Source organism: Mesocricetus auratus, unplaced genomic scaffold, assembly GCF_017639785.1.
Source record: "Mesocricetus auratus isolate SY011 unplaced genomic scaffold, BCM_Maur_2.0 Super-Scaffold_100007, whole genome shotgun sequence".
In the NCBI taxonomy this organism is placed as follows: domain Eukaryota; kingdom Metazoa; phylum Chordata; class Mammalia; order Rodentia; family Cricetidae; genus Mesocricetus; species Mesocricetus auratus.
Genome location: NW_024429191.1, coordinates 50,143,908 through 50,163,415, shown reverse-complemented (window position 1 = coordinate 50,163,415; position 19,508 = coordinate 50,143,908). Strand labels below are relative to the sequence as shown.

Here is a 19,508-nt window from a genome sequence, read left to right as displayed (position 1 = left end):
GACCTGGGCAGAGGCAGACTCCAGTTATGGACCTTGAGAAGATGGTAGGCCCCTGCCTCAGCTTCAGTCATTTTCGTCTACTGACTTGCCTTTTATCATTTTCACTTCTGTACACACTTGCAGACAGATTTTTCTATTGGCCTTGAGCTCTCTCTCTCTCTCTCTCTCTTTCTCTCTCCTCTCTGTCACTCACTCACTCACTCACTCACACACACACACACACACACACACACACACAAAGACACAGAGACTTATTATTAATTATAAAAGCTCAGCCTATATCTTAGGCTTGCCCTACTAGACCTTATAACTTAAATTAACACATTTATATTAATCTATGGTTTGCCTCGAAGCTTTTTACCGCTCTTCCATCATGCACCTCCTATTTGGTCCCTGTGCCCTCTGGCATCTCTCCTGCAAGTGCATTCATGTCTTCTTCCTCTCTGCCCTGAAGTCCCACTTAACCTCTTCCAGCCAAGATTTGACCATTCAGTTCTTCCTTAAACCAACAAAAAACACCTTGGTAAAGACACATCATCACAGTATACCAAAATATTATGCCACCACACAACACACACTCTCTTCTTAAGCTCTCTCTCTCTCTCTCTCTCTCTTTCTCTCTCCTCTCTGTCACAATTCCACACCATACTGAGCTTCCATAATTACATCTCATTGTGATACAAAACTATATTTTAAAGATTCACACTTTCCTTCCAAGGATGTCACTTTTTTTGTTTGTTATTATTGAGACAAGGTTTCTCTGTATTGTTTTGGAGGCTGTCCTGGAACTCCGTCTGTATACGAGGCTGGCCTCGAACTCACAGAGATCCACCTGCCTCTGCCTCCTGAGTCCTGGGATTAAAGGCATGTGCCACCAAGACCTAGCAGGATGCCACTTACTAACCATCAGTAATTACTTGAAATGTGTGCTTCAGCCTCCAAGAAATTTGTCGGAATCTCACTTATAGATTGTTTCTTTACTCTTTGACTCTTTGGGGGGGGGGCTGTTACCCAGCTCCCAAATATTCCAGAGTCACATTCTGACTTATGAAAGCATGAAGACTTGTGTTCATCCAGTTTTTCTTAACATAAATCATCCCATCTATCTATTCTCTGGGAGCTTACCTTTCTATATACCTTACTTTACTAACTTCACCATAGATTGCTATGCAGTTGAGTGGCTGACCCCAGTGAGTTCCACTGAGTCCTCCTCATGTTCATGTCTCTCTCACAGAGGATCCTCCTATGCTAACACCAGTTTCCTCCCCTCATTTTGTCCTCACTATTCCCAGATTTCAAGTTGTTCTGTTGAAACACTTCCACACCATCATAAACATCCATGCTCAAATTTCATTGTGTATCAAAACTGTGTTTTAAAGACTCTCACCTTCATCCCTGGGATGCTACTTAGTAACTATCAGCTACTATTTGAAATGTCTACCTGAGTCCAGAAGAACTTTCCCAGAATCACTCTGTCTGATGGACACTATCTTCACCTAGAAGCTTCAGATCAAACACTAAGAAAAATTATATGGCTTCAAAAATAAGGTTACTAACTGGTCATGGACATATTCCTATAATCCCAGAACGTATGAAATTAATGCCAGAAGACTCTGAGTTCTAGGCAAGCCCGAACTACACAGTAGGATCCTACCTGGCCCTCTGGGATAGAAACTCAGAAACCTATTTGAGGGAGCTAAAGAACAGAAAAGAATGGAGACTCACAAAGAGAACTAGAGTAGACCAGCATAGGTGTGTGAACTTCACAGTCCCAGTGCAGGAACATGTTCCTGAAGCAGATTTAAGAGCATCAATCCCTCCATGAGAGAGTAGAGAAGGGTATGAGGGTAAGCAAGTAGCCTTGCTACCCTTCTCCTACTGCTGGTTCTCTGACAATCACACAACTACTGTCTCTTCCCATGGCCCTTTCTCCATCATTTCCAGGCTCAACAATCACACCGTATGTGGATGATAGTACCTTTGAAACCTCCTTACATCTACTGTACACAAGTATTAGAAAAGTGGAATGCCTTCTGATATCAGGTAAGAGGCTTGTTAAATGGGAACCTGATTATTCAGGACTCAGAACCAAATGTATCTGTGCTGGCAGCTGGGAATGTGACTTCTAGTCAACATAGATGGTGGTTCTTCACAGGTAAGTCTCCACCTTTTTGGGGACATGGGACAGGCAACAAAAGTAGAAGATAAGAGGAGCCATGGAGGAATGCTAGAATTCACAGGCTAGAAATGATGCCTCTGGGCTCTGCAGGACTGAAGTTGCATTTGACACATGAAGAAACTGGAAATCATGGGGTCAGCAGTGAGCTTTGCCTAAATGGTGCCCAGAGTTCAGCTCAAAATACGAATGGGTTCTGAAATCCCAGGGGTGCTGCAGCTCCAGAAGTTCCAAGAAGGTCTCTTCCTGTAAATGGCACCAAGGAGAGGTGCCTCAGCGTCAGCACAACTTCTACTATTTCAACTTACACAGGCTTGTCTCTTCTTCTTTTCAATCGTCAAAGTAGCCACCTCTTTCCTGTGAACAAGGTCTTGAGACACAGGTTAACTTGTCCTGGTTCACAACACATGCAGGGCCAGAATCTAGAGCAATAAGAACCTGGGAAAGGACTTCCTCCTCCTTCGTCCTGCTGCTAATCTGTATAAGTCCTGCCCACACATAACCCTTGTCTCTTCCTTCAAGTCCATTCTTTTCTCCCCACAATAAATCTTGAAAATGAAGACTACAAGTCAATAACATTGCCCCTAGCTGTCATCCCAACATCATTTAATGTATGTCTTAGAAAAAGCCTTTTCACAGACAGTGTCTCAGTTTCATAATCTGAGCATTGATACAGCTCACCCTTTGTTCTCTGCCACTGTTCCAACATGTGTAGATCTCACATCTTCAAGATGCACATAAGAAGGCCTTTGCACATGGGATTAGGGAAGACTCTAATGATGATATTGCACCCTACTAGACTGTTCCTGTCTCTCTCCCCACAAAGGTTCCTCTTAGACTGCCATCGGTTTTCTTCTCTCATTTCTTTTGCTCACTATTCCCAGTGAAACAATTCCACTCCATCTTGAACTTCCAACCTCATTTTCATTGTGCATCAAAACAGTGGTTCAAACACTCTTATCTTCCTCCCTAGGATGCCATTCAGTAACTGTCAGTTACTATTTGAAATATTTACCTGAGCCCCCAAGAATTCTCTCAGAATTTCTCTGTCTAATAGACAGTAAACACACATTGAAGTTTTAGATCTAACACTAAAGAATCACAGACATAAAAAATAAGGTTACTAACTGGTCACACACATTTCTATAATCACAGAATGAACAAAATTAATGCAGGAAGAATCTGAGATTGAGGCAAGTCTGAACTACACATAAGATGCTACCTATTTCTGTGGGACATAAAGTCAGAGACCCACATGAGGGAGCTGAGACTCAGAGAGGAAAGGAGACTCACATAAAAGACTAGAGTAGATCAGCATATATGTGTGAACTTCATGGTGCCAGAGCAGGACTGCGTACCTGCAGCAGGTGTAAGTGCATCATTTTCTCCATGAGACTGTGGAGAAGAGTATGATGGTAAGCAGGTAGGACCCAAGCCTTGCTACCCTGACTCCTATAGCTGGTTCTCTGACAATCAAACAATGACTGTCCCTTTCAATGACCCTTTCTTCAACTTTTAGGCTCAAGATTCACAACCTACATAGGTGTCACTGCCTTCCAAAGCTCCATAAAGCTACTGATATCAAGCCTCAGAAATCTGAGACACATTCTGATGTCAGGTAAGGAGCATGTTAAATGAGAACCTGAGGACTCTGGATTCAGAGCCAAATAAAAGTTGAGCTGGTACCTGTGGATGCGACTTCTAGTAACATAGATGGTGATTCTTCACAGGTGAGCCGCCACCTATGTGGGGACCTAGGACAGGCAACTAAAATGGAAGGTCAAAGTAGACGTGGAGGAATGTTAAACATACCAGACTAGAAATAATGCCTCTGGGGGTCTGCAATGCTGAAGCTGCATTTGATACACGAAGACAATGAAAATCATGGGGGTCAGCAGGGAGCCTAGTCCAAATGGCACCCAGAGTTCAGCTCAAAATATGAGTGGGAACTGAAATCCTAGGGATTCTGCAACTCTAGAAGTTCCAAGAAGGTCTCTTCCTACAAATGGCACCAAGGAGAGGGTAGGCTCCTGACTCAGGACTTTCAATATTTCAACTTACACAGACAACATCCTCCTGGCCTCTTTCTCTTCTTCAACATCAAAGTAGCCACTGCCTTCCAGTGTAAAAGTTTTGGAGAGAGAGATTGACTTGTACAAGTTCACAGACCATAGACACAGATGCAGGAATGGAGTCTAGAACAACGAGAGCTTGGGAAATGAGTTCTTCCTCCTCATCCTGCTACTAGTCCGTGCAAGTCCTGCCCACACCTAATCCTTTTTTCCATTCAAAGCCCATACTTTCCCAAGCTTATATTAAGCCTTAAGAATGAAGACTACAGAGTCAAAAGCCATTTTCCCTGGTTGTCAACTAGGCATCATTTAATGTGTGTCTTAGAAAAAGCCATTCCACAGTCTGTGTCTCGGTTTCAATATCTGAGCATTGACACAGCTCACCCTTTGTTCAGATGCCAACTCAGCAACATGTGCAGATCTCACATCTTCAAGCTGCACATGAGAAGGTTCTTGCACATGGGGCTTAGGGAGACTCCACTGATGATATTGTAGCAGATTACACTGTTCATGTCTCGCTCCCCACAGAGCTTCCTCCCATGCTATCAACAGTTTCCATCTCTCATTTCTTTTCCTCACTATTCCCAGCTTCCAAGTTGTTCCATTAAAACAATTCCACTCCATCCAGAACTTACATGTTCAGATTTCTTTCTTTCTTTCTTTTACCATTTTTTCTTTTTTGTCTCTTTTTTATTTAAATTAGAAACAAGCTTGCTTCACATATTAATCCCAGCTCCCTCTCTTTCCCCTCCTCCACCGTCCCCCACCAACCCACCCAACCTTCCACACAATCCCCACTATGTTCCCCAGGGAGGGTGAGGTCCTCCATGGGGGAATCTCCAAAGTATGTCATATCATCTGAGGCAGGGCCTAGCTCCCACCCCCACACACACAATGTGTCCAGGCTGAGACAGCATCCCTCCACATGGAATGGGCTCCCAAAGTCTATTCGTATGCCAGGGATAAATACTGAACTACTATCCAAAACCCCATAGATTGCTGAGGCCTCCTCACTGACACCAAGATTTGTGTATCAAAACAGTGTTTTAAACACTCTCACATTCCTTCAAAGGATGCCACTTAATAACTGTCAGGTATTGTTTTGAAATATGTACCTGAGTCTCCAAGGAGTTTCTCAGAATTGCTATCAGGTGGACACTCTATCCACCTTGAAGTTTTAGGTTAACACTAAGGAAAATCATAAGGCTTCAAAAATAAGATTACTGACTGGTAGTGGAAATATTCCTATAAACCCTGGACATGTGAAATTAATGCAGGAAGAAACTGAGCTAGAGACAAATTTGAACTCTGCTTTAAGATGCTACCTATCCCTGTGGAATGGGTCAAGAGACCCACCTGAGGGAGCTGAGGCTCAGAGTGAAATGGAGACTCACTCAACGGACTAGTGTAGAGCAGCATAGGTTGTGAATTTCATGGCTCCAAGTGCAGGAACATGTCCCTGCAGCCTGTATAAGAGTATCATTTTCACTATGAGACTGTGGAGAAGGATATGAGGATAGGCAGATAGGACCCCAGCCTTGCTACCCTGACTCCTACTGCTGGTTCTCTGTCAATCACACAACCAACCTCTCTTCTCAAGATCTTTCTTCATCATTTCCAGACTCAGGAACTACATGCTACATGGATCTCACTCTCATCACAAGCGCCTTACAACTACTGAGATCAGAACTTAAAAAATTGAGACGAACTCTAAGGTCAGGTAAGATGCTTGTTAAATGGGAATTTGAGATGTTTGTATTCAAAAACAAATGTAAGCTATGCTGGCAGCTGGGCATGGGACTTCTAGTCCACACAGATGGGGGTTCTTCACAGGTGAGCCTCCACCTGTGAGGGGACCTGGGTCAAGCAACTAAAGTGGAAGATAAGAAGAGCCGTGGAGGAATGTTAAGAGTCACAGACTAGAAATGATGCCTCTGGGCTCTGCAATGCTGTAGTTGTTTTTGACACATGAAGAAACTGGTACCCTTTGGGGCCAGCAGTGACCCTAGCCCAAATGGCACCCAGAATTAAGTTCAAAATATGGGTATGTTCTTAAATCCCAGGGGTCATTCAGGTCCTGAAGTTTTAAGAGGGTCTCCTCCCTTGAGATGGACCCCAAGTAGAAGAAGTCGCCTGCCTCAGCTTCATCCTGACTTCCCTTATTTCAGCTTAGACAGACCACACCCTTGCTTCTTCCCCCCCTCAGGTTTCTATACAGAGAAGAGATTAACTTATCCAAGTTCACAGCACATAGTGACACATTGCAGGGCTTTAATATAGAACAACAGGAGCCCTGGAAATGATTTCCTCCACATTTATCCTCCTGCTACTCTGTGAAAGTCCTGTCCACACCTAACCCTTGTCTCTTCCTTCAAAGTCCATTCTTCCTTTCCCACAGTAAGCCTTGAGAATAAAGAGTACAGAGCAAAAAGTCATTAACCTAGTTGTACCTTGACATCATTTAATGTGTATCCTAGAAAAGTCCATTCCACAGTCTGTGTCTCAGTTTCATTATCTGAGCATTCACATTCCTCCCCATTTGCTCCACTGCCACCTCTCCGACAGGTGCAGATCTCACGTGTTCATGCTGCCCCCAAGAAGGCCCTGGCACATGGGGCTTATGGAAGACTCCACTGATGATATTGTAATCATCTAGACTGTTCCTGACTCTCTCCCCACAAAGCTTCCTCCTAGGCTGCCATAAGTTTCCTTCTCTCATTTCTTTTCCTCACTATTCCCAGCTTCCAAGTTGTTCCATTAAAACAACTCTACTGCATCCCAAACTGCCATGCCCATTTTCATTGTGTATCAAAACCATGGTTTAAAAACTCCTACCTTCCTCTCCCTAGCACTTAGTAACTGTCAGCTGTTTTTCAAAACATGTACCTCAACCCTTAAGAAGTTTCTCAGAATCTCTCTGTCTGATGGATACTACATATACCTTGATGTTTTAGATCAAACACTAAGAAAAATCATAAGGCTTAGAAAATAACGTGTCCTGCACATATTCCTAAAGTGTAAGAGCCAATGAAATGGATGCAGGAAGAATCTGAGCTCAAGGCAAACCTGAACAACACATAAGGTGCTACTGATACCTGTTGGTCAGAAGGTCAGAGACCTTCATGAGGGAGCTGAGCCTCAGAGATGAATGGAGATTCACACAGGGACTAGAGTAGGACAGCATAGGTTGTGAACTTCATGGTCCTAGAGCAAGTCCATGTCCCTGTAGCAGGTGTAAGAGCATCATCTCCAGGAGACTGTGGAGAAGGGTATGAGGGTAAGAAGTAGGACGCCAGCCTTGCTACCCTGACTCCTACTTCTGCTTCTCCAACAATCATACAACCACTGTCTCTTCCCATGGCCATTTCTTCACTGTTTCCAGACTTAACAATCATGCTGGACGTGGATCCCACTACACTCCATAAATCCTTACAACTACTGGATTCAAGTCTTGAAAAGCTGAATGAAATTTTGCTGTCAGGTAAGGGATTTTTAAATGGGAACCTGACTAGTTTGTATTCAGGGAAAAGGAAGGTTCCTGCCTCAGTCAGGTTCAGCCTGACTTCCCTTATTTCAACTTATGCAAACCCTACCCTTGCCTCTTCCCCTTCTCAAACATCAAAGTAGCCACCTCTCTCCAGTGCACAAGGTCTACAGAGAGAGGTTAGTTTGTCCTAGCTCACAGGATATAGAGACACATGCAAGATTGGAATCTAGAACAGAGCCTGGGAAAGTATTTGCTGTTCAGGAATCCTGCTGCTACTCTGAAAAATTCTTACCTACACCTAACCCTTGTCTTTCCCTTTAAAGTTAATTTTTTAAGAAAAATATGGTTTTTAATATATTCTCCTCTTTGCGTTTATAACATAATTCATTTAGACAATTACAGAATCCTTTTCTTCCAATAACACAAGCTGTATTACAAATGAAATCTGGCACTGCTGCTTATCAAAACATATAAGACAATTTCTGTTTTCTATAAAATCACTTTATATGTTAACTTGTTCCCCAAAACCTTTTTTTTTTCCTTTTTGGCCTGGTTTAAAAAAAATGTCATTACAAATAATTACAGCATTTTCTTCTTACAAACAGAAAAAGGGAATTTTATGAACAGACTATGTAAAACATTTGATAATGTTAGAGGCTCCTAGCTGTGCTATTTCTCCCTCTCAAATACAATACTGAAAGTGAACATCCATCTTTGTTGTCCCACTCCGTTCTGTTCACAGTAAAATTCCCATTTTCTCTAAACAGTCTGTTCATCAATATGAAATGGAAAATCAGGCTGCTCATGCTTGAAGGAATCTTTCAGAAAAGAGTTCAGGGAAAATGCTTCACAGATGAGTTAAAACCAGAACAGGCAGTCTTTGGTCAGAGCAATAAGGTGACATTTCAATGTATAACTTGGTGTGGTCAGCAATCTTTGCAATTAGTACTTCCTGGATATGAGATATATTATTTAAAGTCTGGGTAACCATGAGTGTTAAGAAAAAAGAATAGAGTATGATATTCTTAATGACACACAAAGTTACCACTTAAAATACCTAAAGTTCATTCTTAACCATCACACAACAAGGCTTGAGAATGAAGAGTACAGAGTCAAAAGCCATTGAGGTAGTTGTCAACTTAGCATCATATGACGTGTGTCTTAGAAAAAGCCATTCCACAGACAGTGTCTCAGTTTCATTATCTGAGCAGTCACATTGCTCCCCCTTTGGTCCACTGCACCTCTCCGACAGGTGCAGATCTCAAGTGTTCACGCTGTGAACAGGTGGGTTCTTGGACATGGAGAAGACTCCACTGATGATATTGTAGCAGAGATTAGTCTGTTCTTGTCTTTCTTGCTACAAAGCTTCCTCCTATCCTACCAACAGTTTCCTTCTCTCATTTATTTCCCTCACTAATCCCAGCTTCCAACTTATTCCATTAAAGCAATTCTACTCCATCCTGAACTTCCATGCTCAATTTTTTTTGTGTATCAAAATGGATTTTGAAGTTTCTCACCTTCCTCCCTAGAATGTCACTTAATAACTGCAAGCTGCTGTTCGAAATATGTACCTGAACACCCAAGAAGTTTCTCAGAATCTCTCTGTCGAATGGACAGTATACACATCTTGAAGTTTTAGATCAAACCCTAAAAAAAAACTGAAGGCTATGAAAATAAAAAAGCTAACTGGTCCTGCACATATTCCTAAAATATAAGAACCAATGAAATGGAAGCAGAAAGAATCTAAGCTCAAACAAACCTGAACTACACATAAGGTTCTACCTATCCCTGTGGGACAGAAGGTCGCAGACCCTCAGAAGGGAGGTGAGGCTCAGAGCAGAATGGAGACTCACAAGGGACTAGAATAGACCACCATAGCCTGTGAACTTGATGGTCTTAGAGCAGAACTGTGACCCTGCAGCAGGTGTAAGAGCATCATAAACTCCAGGAGACTGTGGAGAAGGGTTTGAGGGTAAGCAGGTAGGACCCCAGCCTTGCTACCCTGACTCCTAGGGCTGATTCTTTGACAATCACACATTGTCTCTTCCCATGATCATTTCTTCATCATTTCTAGGAGGTACAATGACACCTTTCGTCTATCGCAGTACCCTCCAACTCTCTTTACAACTACTGAGCTCAAGCTTGGAAACTCTGAGACAAACTCTGATGCCAGGTAAGGAACTTGCTAAATGGTTAAATGGGACCCAAAGATTCAGAACCAAATATAAGCTGAGCTGACACCTGGCGATGGGACTTCTTGTCACTTGGATGGTGGTTCTTCACAGGTGAGCCTCCACCTGTAGGGAGACCAGGGATGGGTAGCTAAAATAGAAGGTCAGAGGAACTGTAGAGGAATGCTAAGAGTCACAGGCTAGAAATGATGCCTCTGGGGTCTGCAGGGCTGAACTTGCATTTGGTAACTTGAAGAAACTGGAAACCCATGGTAGTCAGCAGTGAGCCTAGTGCAAATGTCAAAATATGAGTGGGTTCTGAAATCCCAGGGTCATGCAGTTCCTGGGGTTCTAAAACGGTCTCTCTCCTTGAGAAGAACCCTATAAAGAGGGCAGGCTCCTGCCTCAGCTTCAATCTAACTTCCCTCAGGCAATGCCCTTGCTTCTTTCTCTTCTCGAGTATGAAAGTAGCCACTTCTCTCCAGTGCACAAGGTCTAGAGAGGATATTAACTTTTCCAAGCTCACAACACATGTGGAAAAAATGCAGGGATGGAATCTAGAACAATGGGAGCTTGGAAATAACTTTCTATTCTTTCTTCCTGCTGCTACTCTATAAAAGTGCTGCCTACACCTAAACTTTGTCTTTCTGTTCAAAATCTATACTTCCTTCTCCACAATATAAGCTTTCAGAATGGAAAATACAGAGTCAAAATCCATTGCACCTAGTTATCACCTGGGCATCATTTAATGTGTGTCATAGTAAAAGCCATTCCAAAAAGTATGTCTCTGTTTCATTGTCTGAGCATTAATGCTGCTCACCCTTTGATGACCTGCCACCTCTCTAACATGTGCAGATCTCACATGTTCATGCTGCACACAAGAAGCCCCTTGTATACGGGGCTTATGGAAGACCCCACTGATGATATTATAGCAAATACTAGACTATTCATGTCTTGCTTCCCACAAAGGTTCTTCCTGGGCTACCAGTCATATCATTCTCTCATTTCTTGTCCTCAGTATTCCCAGCTTCCAAGTTGTTCCACTAAAACAATTCAACTGAATCACAAACTTCCATGGTCATATATCATTGTGTATCAAAACTGTGTTCTAAAGACTCTCACCTTCCTCCCTGGGATGCCACTTATTTCTGCCAGCTTTTATTGGAAATATGTGCCTAAGCCCTGAGAAGTTTGTCAGAATCTCTGTTTGTTGGACACTGTATCCACCTTGAAGTTTTAGATAAAACACTAAGAAAAATCATGGCTTCAAAAATAAGTTTATTAACTGCTTATGGACATTTTCCTATAACCTCAGAACCAGCAAGATTAATCAGGAAGAGCCTAAGCTTGAGGCAAGCCTGAACTACATTGTAGGATGCTACCTGTCCCTGTTGGTCAGAAGGTCAAAGACCCACATGAGGGAGCTGAGACTCACAAGACACTAGAGTAGACCAGCATAGGTTGTGAACTTCATGGTCCCAGAGCAGGACCATGTCCCTGCAGCACGTGTAAGAGCCTCATTCTCTCCAGGAGACTGTGGAAAACGGTATGGGGGAAAGCAGGTAGGACCCCAGTCTTGCTACCCTGACTCTTACTGCTGGTTCTTTGACAATAATACAAATGTTGTCTCTTTTCATAGGCCTTGGTTCATCATTTCCTAATTCAACAAGCCCACCTGATGTAGATTCCCCTATCTTTCAAGTCTCCTCTCATGTACTGAGCCCCAGTCATACACTGCCGATAACAATTCCGACAGTGGGTGAAAAGAGGCTTATTGATTGGGAACCTGAGGACTCTGGATTTGGAACCAAAGGTAAGCTGAGCTAAGAGCTGTGGGTGGGACTTCTAAGTCCACATAAGTGATGTTTTCTTCACAGGTGAGTCTTCCCTTGTGTGGGGACCTGGAATAGGCAACTAAAATGGAAAATCAAAGAAGCTGTGGAGGAATCCTAAGAGTCAATGACTAGGAATGATTGCTCTGGGCTCTGCACTGCTGAAGGTGCATTTGACATAAGGGAAACCTGGAAAACATGGCATCAGTAGTGAGCCTAGCCCAACTGGCACCAGAATTGAGCTCATAACATTAATGTGGACTAAAATCCCAGGTTTCATGTGGATCCTGAAGTTCCAAGAAGGTCTCTTCTCTTGAGACGGATCCTGAGTAGAGGGTAGGCCCCTGCCTCAGCTTCTGACAATTTCCTTTGCTGAGTTACTTACTCAGCATACTCGGGCCACACCCTGTCTCTTCCTCCTCTCAGGCATCAAAGTAGCAACTGCTCCCCATTTCACAGGGTCTAGAGAAAGAGGTTAACTTCCCCTAGCTCATAGCACATAGAGACAGATGCAGGACTGGAATATAGTACAATGGGAGCCTGAGAAATGATTCCTGCTTCATTCAAACTTTTCTGCTCTGTGAAAATCCTGCCTTCTCCTGGGTCTTGTCTCTCCCTTCAAAGTCCAGTCTTCCTACCAAACATTACACTGTAGGAGCCTGAGGCCCAGAACAACCTAAGCTGCATGATGTATCCCATTAAAATTTATTAACCCAGAGGTATTAGTTATTGTGACAAAAGCAATTTAACATATAAAGTGTTTATTTTTTCCACAGATTGAGAATCTAGTCTTTTATGGCTGAAATTCCATAACTACAAGGGACTGAAACATCTGTCCCGCTGTGTTTAATTGTGAAACAGAAAGAGTTGAGTGCTATTTCTCTGCTCACTCTTTATTTGTCCAGGGCTCCAGCCCTTGCCATGGTGCCACCTACAATTAGGGTGAACCTTCCCACCTCACTTGATCTAACTTACCCTCACACATCCTCCCAGGGACATTTCTGCTAGGCTCTTTGTTTCTCTGCAGTTTATAACACCAGCCATCATGCCATCTCACGGGATCATAGTGAGAGGGCAAAATGTAAGTGTCTGAATCACAGTAGGTATTGGAGAACTGGCTGTTCCTTCCTGTAGTTTCTCACTGAGAGAGCCCCACTCATACCTTCACCAAACTTTTACAGCCACACCCAGAGACCTTGAGTTTCTAAGCCAAGTGTCACCCAATCTTCCAACATCAGAGTGGGTGTTTGAGGGCTGGGAAACCCCTTCAAACCCATAGCACAGGAATCAGGAAACTCCTGGGATAAGGTGTCCTCCAGATGAAAGCCTAATCTCACGGATCAGGTGACATGAACTTCTTAAGGTAAAGCAAAAATTCAGTCCCCTGGGACAAAGTGCCAGCATAGCATCCTGCTCCTAGAGAACACTAGAGAGCAGCCTAGAGGTCCTTCACCTGTATTCTCACGGTTTAGCTCAATGCTGCTTCCAGGAGGCTCTCAGAATTAAGTACAGTGTCTTCTCCAGCACCAGAACACAGCTGGCTCTCTGGGCAGAGAACTGACAGGCAGGAGAATTAGCACAGGATCCCTCATCGCTCACTTCCCATTGGTCACAGGATCATCAGATGCTCACATCAGGCCCTGTGCCCAGGGCTTCACTGGCTGCCCACTTGTGCTTAAATCCCACACACACTCTTGAGAGAGAGACTGCTATTGTCTCACCTTGGGGACCAGAAGACTAAGGCTTGGAGAATTGAAGGCTGACAGTAGAACTGTATTCAGTCTTCACTGTCATAATTCATATACTTCACACCCCTGTCTTCCTCTCTCTGACATTAGGGCAATGAGGACAGCCTCACCAAAACCAGAGATCCAGAGATGCACATGCTCTGAGTGCCAAGGGCCTGACCTTGAGCACTGCTGCCTTTCAAGGCTAGAAGATGCCACCTTTGAAATCTGAGCTACACTCAGAGAAAACCATTTCTTCCACTTCCAGCTTGCAGTAAACGTGTAGACTCCAGGGCCTTAAAAAATGGTCCAGGCTTAAAGGGCATCAACTGACTTAATCAGTTCCAACACTCCCCATTCAGAACAGAAACAGAGGAAGAAAATTAGGAAGGACTCAAGGTTTCTAAGAGAAACATCCAAATGCAACAACAATTGTGAAATGCAGTAACCTTAGGAATAAAAATAGCAAGTGTGAAGCTATGAGGACTAAAGAGTTGTAACTGAACAGCTCAGTGGATTAGAGGATCCTGACCGGCAGGGTTGTGGGGAAATGGGTTCTCTATTAGCTGTTTTCTTTCTTTTTTGTTTGTTTGTTTTTGAGACAGGATTTCTCTGTATTGTTTTGGAGACTGTCCTGGAACTCTCTCTGTAGACCAGGCTGGCCTCGAACTCATAGAGATCTGCCTGCCTCTGTCTCCCAAGTGCTGGGATTAAAGGCGTGAGCCACTAATGCTGGCAAGAACAATTGAAGAGAAAGCACTTTTCATTGACTCTAAGTCCTGATATGGTGTCTTATCTCAGAACCTGAATAACAGCCTCATAGTAAATGCTCAATCCACATGGCATGCTTTGACATATCAAGAGAAAAGGTGGGAAACTCTGAGTAAAGGACATGATGGCTAATATTGTAGGATTTGTGGGTCTCTGTCACACTCATCCAGCTCTGCCGTCACAGTCTCAAAGACAGAACAGAGGACAGAACAGCAAATGGCCATGCTCTGATCCAACTGTGCTCCATGCTCTGTTTATGGACATTACTATTTGTTTTATTTTGGTGTTTTGCTATGGCTACAATGCCATGCTATTTCTTTCACTGTTTTGATTAGCATCCAGAGATGGGCTCCGTGGCATTTTAGTTTATTTGCATCATCAACTGTTGTTCTCTCTTGCTGTCTGTCCTCTGCCCTCCCTCTCTTCCTGGCCTCTTCCTCTCCCAGACACCCTCCCTCTTTTCATGACATACATGTTCTGTTAACCTTTCTTGTTACCTCCCCCTTCCTTCAGGCTTATTCCTTTCCTTCATAGTCAGTCCTCCAACATAAACACTAAATTTTGAATGTCATATACTTTCCTGACATGAAATATTCTTCTGATTTTATCTGACTGTTTATACTATTATTTCTATTATTTACAGTTTAAAAAAACAAGTGGCTAGATGAGGTTGGCAAACATTGGCCAAATAGAGCCAGGCTCTCTCTCTCTCTCTCTCTCTCTCTCTCTCTCTCTCTCTCTCTCTCTCTCTCTCTCTCTCTCTCTCTCTCTGTTTGTGTGTGTATGTGTGTATATGTGTTTCAATGGAATTTGTTAACCACTGATCATAAGAATATCACTACAAAACTCTTTAGTGGAATTGGAGCAGGGAATTTTCTAAGAAAAAACAAACTTAAGAAACAAAGGTGTTTCTCTTTCTCATTTTTACAATGACTTTTTTTTCTTACATAGCCCACCCTGCTCTCTCTCAAATTCATGACCCATATTTCTTTAATTAAAGAAATATATTTGTCACACACATATATGTATATGTATATATATATTCAAATAAATATTTACATGCAAACTTCTGAATGCATGTAGTGTTGCTTGTATGTATGTGATTATAGGGCTTCTGGAGACCACTTAATACTGGATAACCATTAGAAGATCATCCCTGGGAAAGGCTAATGCTCCTTTGCGGTAGTCACCAAAGTTCTTCATCTAGGGATGGGGCCTGTGAGATACTCCCATCCACAATAGAATATCAACTGGTGTGGTCATTGTCCATGTCTTCTTTAAGCAGCCATACTGTTGAGATTTCACAGGTGTGCGTCCTTGCCATATCTTTAGACACAAACTTGCAGCAGACATCCTATTTTCTGGCTCTTATGATCTTTCTCCCTCATCTTCTACAATGTTCCCTGAACATTATATGTAGGGTCTGCATTATAGATGTATCAGTGGAGTAGTTTATCTCACCAGTCAACTATTCTCTGCATTTTAACCAGTTGTGATTTTGTGTAATGGTTTCCATCTGCTTCATAAGAAGCTACTGATGATGGGTAAGAGCTCTGTGGATAAGAGGACATGGTGCTGAAACATGAAGACACAATTTTGAATCTCCAGCACTCCTGAAAAATGCCATGTGTGGCCATGAGCCTGTGACAAGAGAAACACCAAAGCTTTTTGGCCAAGAGTCTATGTCCAGGGTCACTGAGAAACCTTGTCTCAAGGGAGTAAGAAACAGAGTGGTAGAGTAGGTATCTGTGAAGTACTTAGAATGTAGTGAGGGATTAGACTGGTTTCATAGAGTGACAATAGTACAATCTCCTCTAAGATCCACGACCTCACTAGCCAAGAGTACTTGGCTAGGTCTACAGAACAAGGCATTATTTCCTTCCTTTTGAGTGGCCTTTAAGTCCAATTAGACAGCTATTGGCTATCACCTACATATAAGTGCCACCTTTGCATCTTCGGAGTATTGTATCATGCTGATAATTGTGGTTCATATGTATCATGACTGGGTAGGTGTCTTCCCATGACCAAAGAAACTCAGGTGTGCTATTCAGCTTACACTTCCACATCAGAATTCATCATCAAAGGATGTCAGGACAGGAACTGAAGCAGGGCAGGGACCTGAAGGGAGGAACTAATGCAGAAGCCACAGAAGAATGCTGCTTACTGACTTGCACTTCGTGGCTTGCTCAGACTGCTTCCTTCCTTCCTTTCTTTCTTTCTTTCTTTCCTTCTTTCTTTCTTTCATTCGTCCGTCCATCCATCTGTTCTTCCTTCCTTCCTTCTTTTTATTTGGTTTTTTGAGACAGAGTTTCTCTGTGTAGCTTTGGAGCCTCTGGCACTTGCCCTGTAGACCAGGATGGCCTTGAACTCACATAGACCCACCTGCATCTGCCTGCCAAGAGCTGGGATTAAAGGCGTGCTCCACTACTGCCCGGCTCAGCCTGATTTCTTATACAACCTGAGATAACAAGCCCAGGGGTGGCACTTCACACCATGGACTGGGCCCTCACCCATCAAAAACTAATTAAGAAAATGGCCCACAGACTTGCTCACAACCCAATCTTATAGAAGAATTTTCTCAGTCGAGACTCCCTAGTCTCTGATGACTCTAGATTGTGTTGAATTAACATGAACTAGCCAGCAAAGGACAACTACTATTTGCTTTCCACCCTTGACAAGTCACATAGCAGCTTTCAGAACAAAAAAAGCTGGTCTTCGAGGAGAAAGCTTCTGGATCAGATATGCATTGAATCCTCCAAGTGCTGTGTCAGTGTGAGGTGTTTTCATCAATAAGGACTTAACATTCAACTTCTAAGAGACAACTAAGGGCAACAGCGATCACCTCTATTTTTTTTTTGAGAGACCCTTGTACTCCCTAGACTAACAGCTCAAAAGGTTTCTAATGCCTTTTTCTAGAGGTAATTTTAGACAGCCAATGGCTTTCATAAAGCAATAGCATACCAAATAATATATCTTCATTAGTATATGCATGCACATGTGTGTACATATGCATGTATATGCATACACTTAGAAGTACTATACATAATTTTAAGTACACATAAAGCAATGTGGTTCCCTAAATAATATCATTTGTGTTGTTTATCCTTTCTCCCTATACTTCTATATTTTCCTCCCTCACCTCTCCCCAGTTAAACCCCCCACTTCATTTTTCCCATTTCCCCCTTCAGAGACCCTGTATCGTTCTATTCCTGTCCCTAGAGATCCTTCCCACCCCATGGTCCCTTTTCTCTTCCCTTGTTTCTGCAGTAAGTCCAGGTTACATAATAACATCTGAAGATTTGGAGCTAGAATCCACAAGTGAGAGAGAATATGAGTGTGTCTTCCCAGGCCTGGGTTACCACACTTAACATAATATTTTCTAGTTACATCCATTTAGATGCAAAGTAATGATTTCATTTATAATACTGTAATAAGTCTTGAAACTTCGACTGGTAATCCCACCATCATTGTTTTGCTTAGGTTTACTTTGACTATCTGGGGTCTTTTGTGGCTCCATATTAATTTCTATTTCTGTGAATTATGTTGTGGCAAAGTAGGCATGGAGGCACATGTCTGTAAACCCAGTACTCAGGAGGCAGAGGCAGTCAGATCTTTGAGAGTTCATTGCCAGCCTGCTGTGCACAGTTAGTTCTGGACAATCAGAGCTATACACATATTCTACCTCCAAAAAGGGGAGTTGGTGGATGTAACAGTGGATGCAAAGGCTGGAGAAATTGCTCTATGGTTAAGGGCACTTATTGTTCTTGCAGAGGACCCAGGTTTAGTTTCCAGCACCCATGTAGTGGCTCACAACCATCTGTAACTCAAGTTTCAGATTCAGTGTTCTCTTCTGACCTCCATGGGCTCCAGGCACAAACATGATACACCCACATACATGTAGGCAAAGTACTCCTACACGTGAAATAAAATAATCTTTCTTAAAAAAGAAAAACTGTTTTAAAAAATTCCTAACAGATGTTGTGGGCAGTTTGATTGGGATTGCACTGAATCTGTACATAGCTTTTGGTAAAATGCTCATTTTCATAATATTCTACCAATCTACAAGTATGGGGCTGCTTTCCATTTTCTACTGATTTCCTCTATATATTAATTCAGGGAGCTGAAGTTTTAATTATAGAAGTCTTTCACCTCTTAGTTAGACTTATTCTTATATATTTCACTTTCTTTGAGGTTATTGTAAACGGGAAAGTGTTTGTGATCTGTTTCTTAGCATATTTGCTGGCAGTAGATATAATAGCTACTAATTTTTATGAAGTTAATATTTTTATTCTCCACTTATGCACTGGTGATCATTTTAGGAAGTCTTCTGGTGGAATTTTGCAGTCTCATATGCATAATGTCATATCATGTGTAAACAGACAATTTGACTTCTTTTCCTACTTGTCTCCATTTAATTTCCTTCTCTTGCCTTATTGCTAAAGCTAGTACCTTGAGCTCTGTATTGAAAAGGAATTGAAAAGGTGGCTCTGCAGTTGAGAGCACTGGCTATTCTTCCAGAAGATCTGGGTTGAATTCCCAGCACCTACATGTCAGTTCAAAACTGTTTGAAAGTTCAGGTCCAGGGAATCTGGTACCCTCTTCTGACCTTTGAGGGCAATGCACAAATGTGGTGCATAAACATACATACAGGCAAAACACTCATATACAGAGAATAAAAACTAAAAGCAGACGCCCACTGCTAAACACTGCACTGAACTCCTGGAAACCAGTTGCAGAGAGGGAGGTGTGATGAGCAAAGGGGTCAAGACCAGTTGGGTGAAACCCACACAAACAGTCGTCCTGAACAAAGATTGACATGTGAAGCAAACTTGTTTCTAATTTAAATAAAAATGAAAAAAAGTCAAGAAAGGAAAGAAAAAGAACATTTTAAATGAAGAAAAGAAGTGGGAATAGTGGGCAGCCCTGTATCCTTCATGATTTTAAATAGATTACTTCGATGTCTTTCTCCAATTAGGAAAATGTTAGTTGTGTATTTGATATAAAGAGTATTCATTATGTTGAAGTTTAGGTTCTCTGATCCTATTCTCCCTACAATGTTTCTCATGAAGAAATTTTGGGGTTTTTTTTCTCAAAGTTTTTTTTTCCGCATCTACTGAGATAACCATGTAATTTTTTCTTTAGGCCAATTTATATGATTTATTATCTTAATTAGTTTATATATTGTCTTATGGTTTCTACCACTGTGAAGAGACACTATGACCATGGCAACTCTTATAAAAAAACATTTAATTGGGGTTGACTTACACTTTCA

At 42.3% G+C, this 19,508-nt stretch overlaps 1 protein-coding gene across 5 annotated transcripts in view; it reads left to right on the top strand.

Moving 5' to 3' along the window:
• LOC101837048 (NACHT, LRR and PYD domains-containing protein 1a) overlaps window positions 1-19,508 on the top strand; it is a 64,105-nt gene that overhangs the window by 2,622 nt on the left and 41,975 nt on the right. For all 5 annotated transcript variants that reach the window (XR_005878287.1, XM_040749053.1, XM_040749051.1 and 2 more), the window contains exons 3-8: window positions 1,945-2,043; window positions 3,696-3,794; window positions 5,870-5,968; window positions 7,631-7,729; window positions 9,810-9,908; window positions 11,546-11,719. Coding sequence is in view for 4 of the 5 variants with exons in the window: in XM_040749053.1 (XP_040604987.1) it covers window positions 1,945-2,043; window positions 3,696-3,794; window positions 5,870-5,968; window positions 7,631-7,729; window positions 9,810-9,908; window positions 11,546-11,719 (669 nt within the window). In the remaining variant the exon portion in view is untranslated. The remainder of the gene's footprint in view (window positions 1-1,944; window positions 2,044-3,695; window positions 3,795-5,869; window positions 5,969-7,630; window positions 7,730-9,809; window positions 9,909-11,545; window positions 11,720-19,508) is intronic.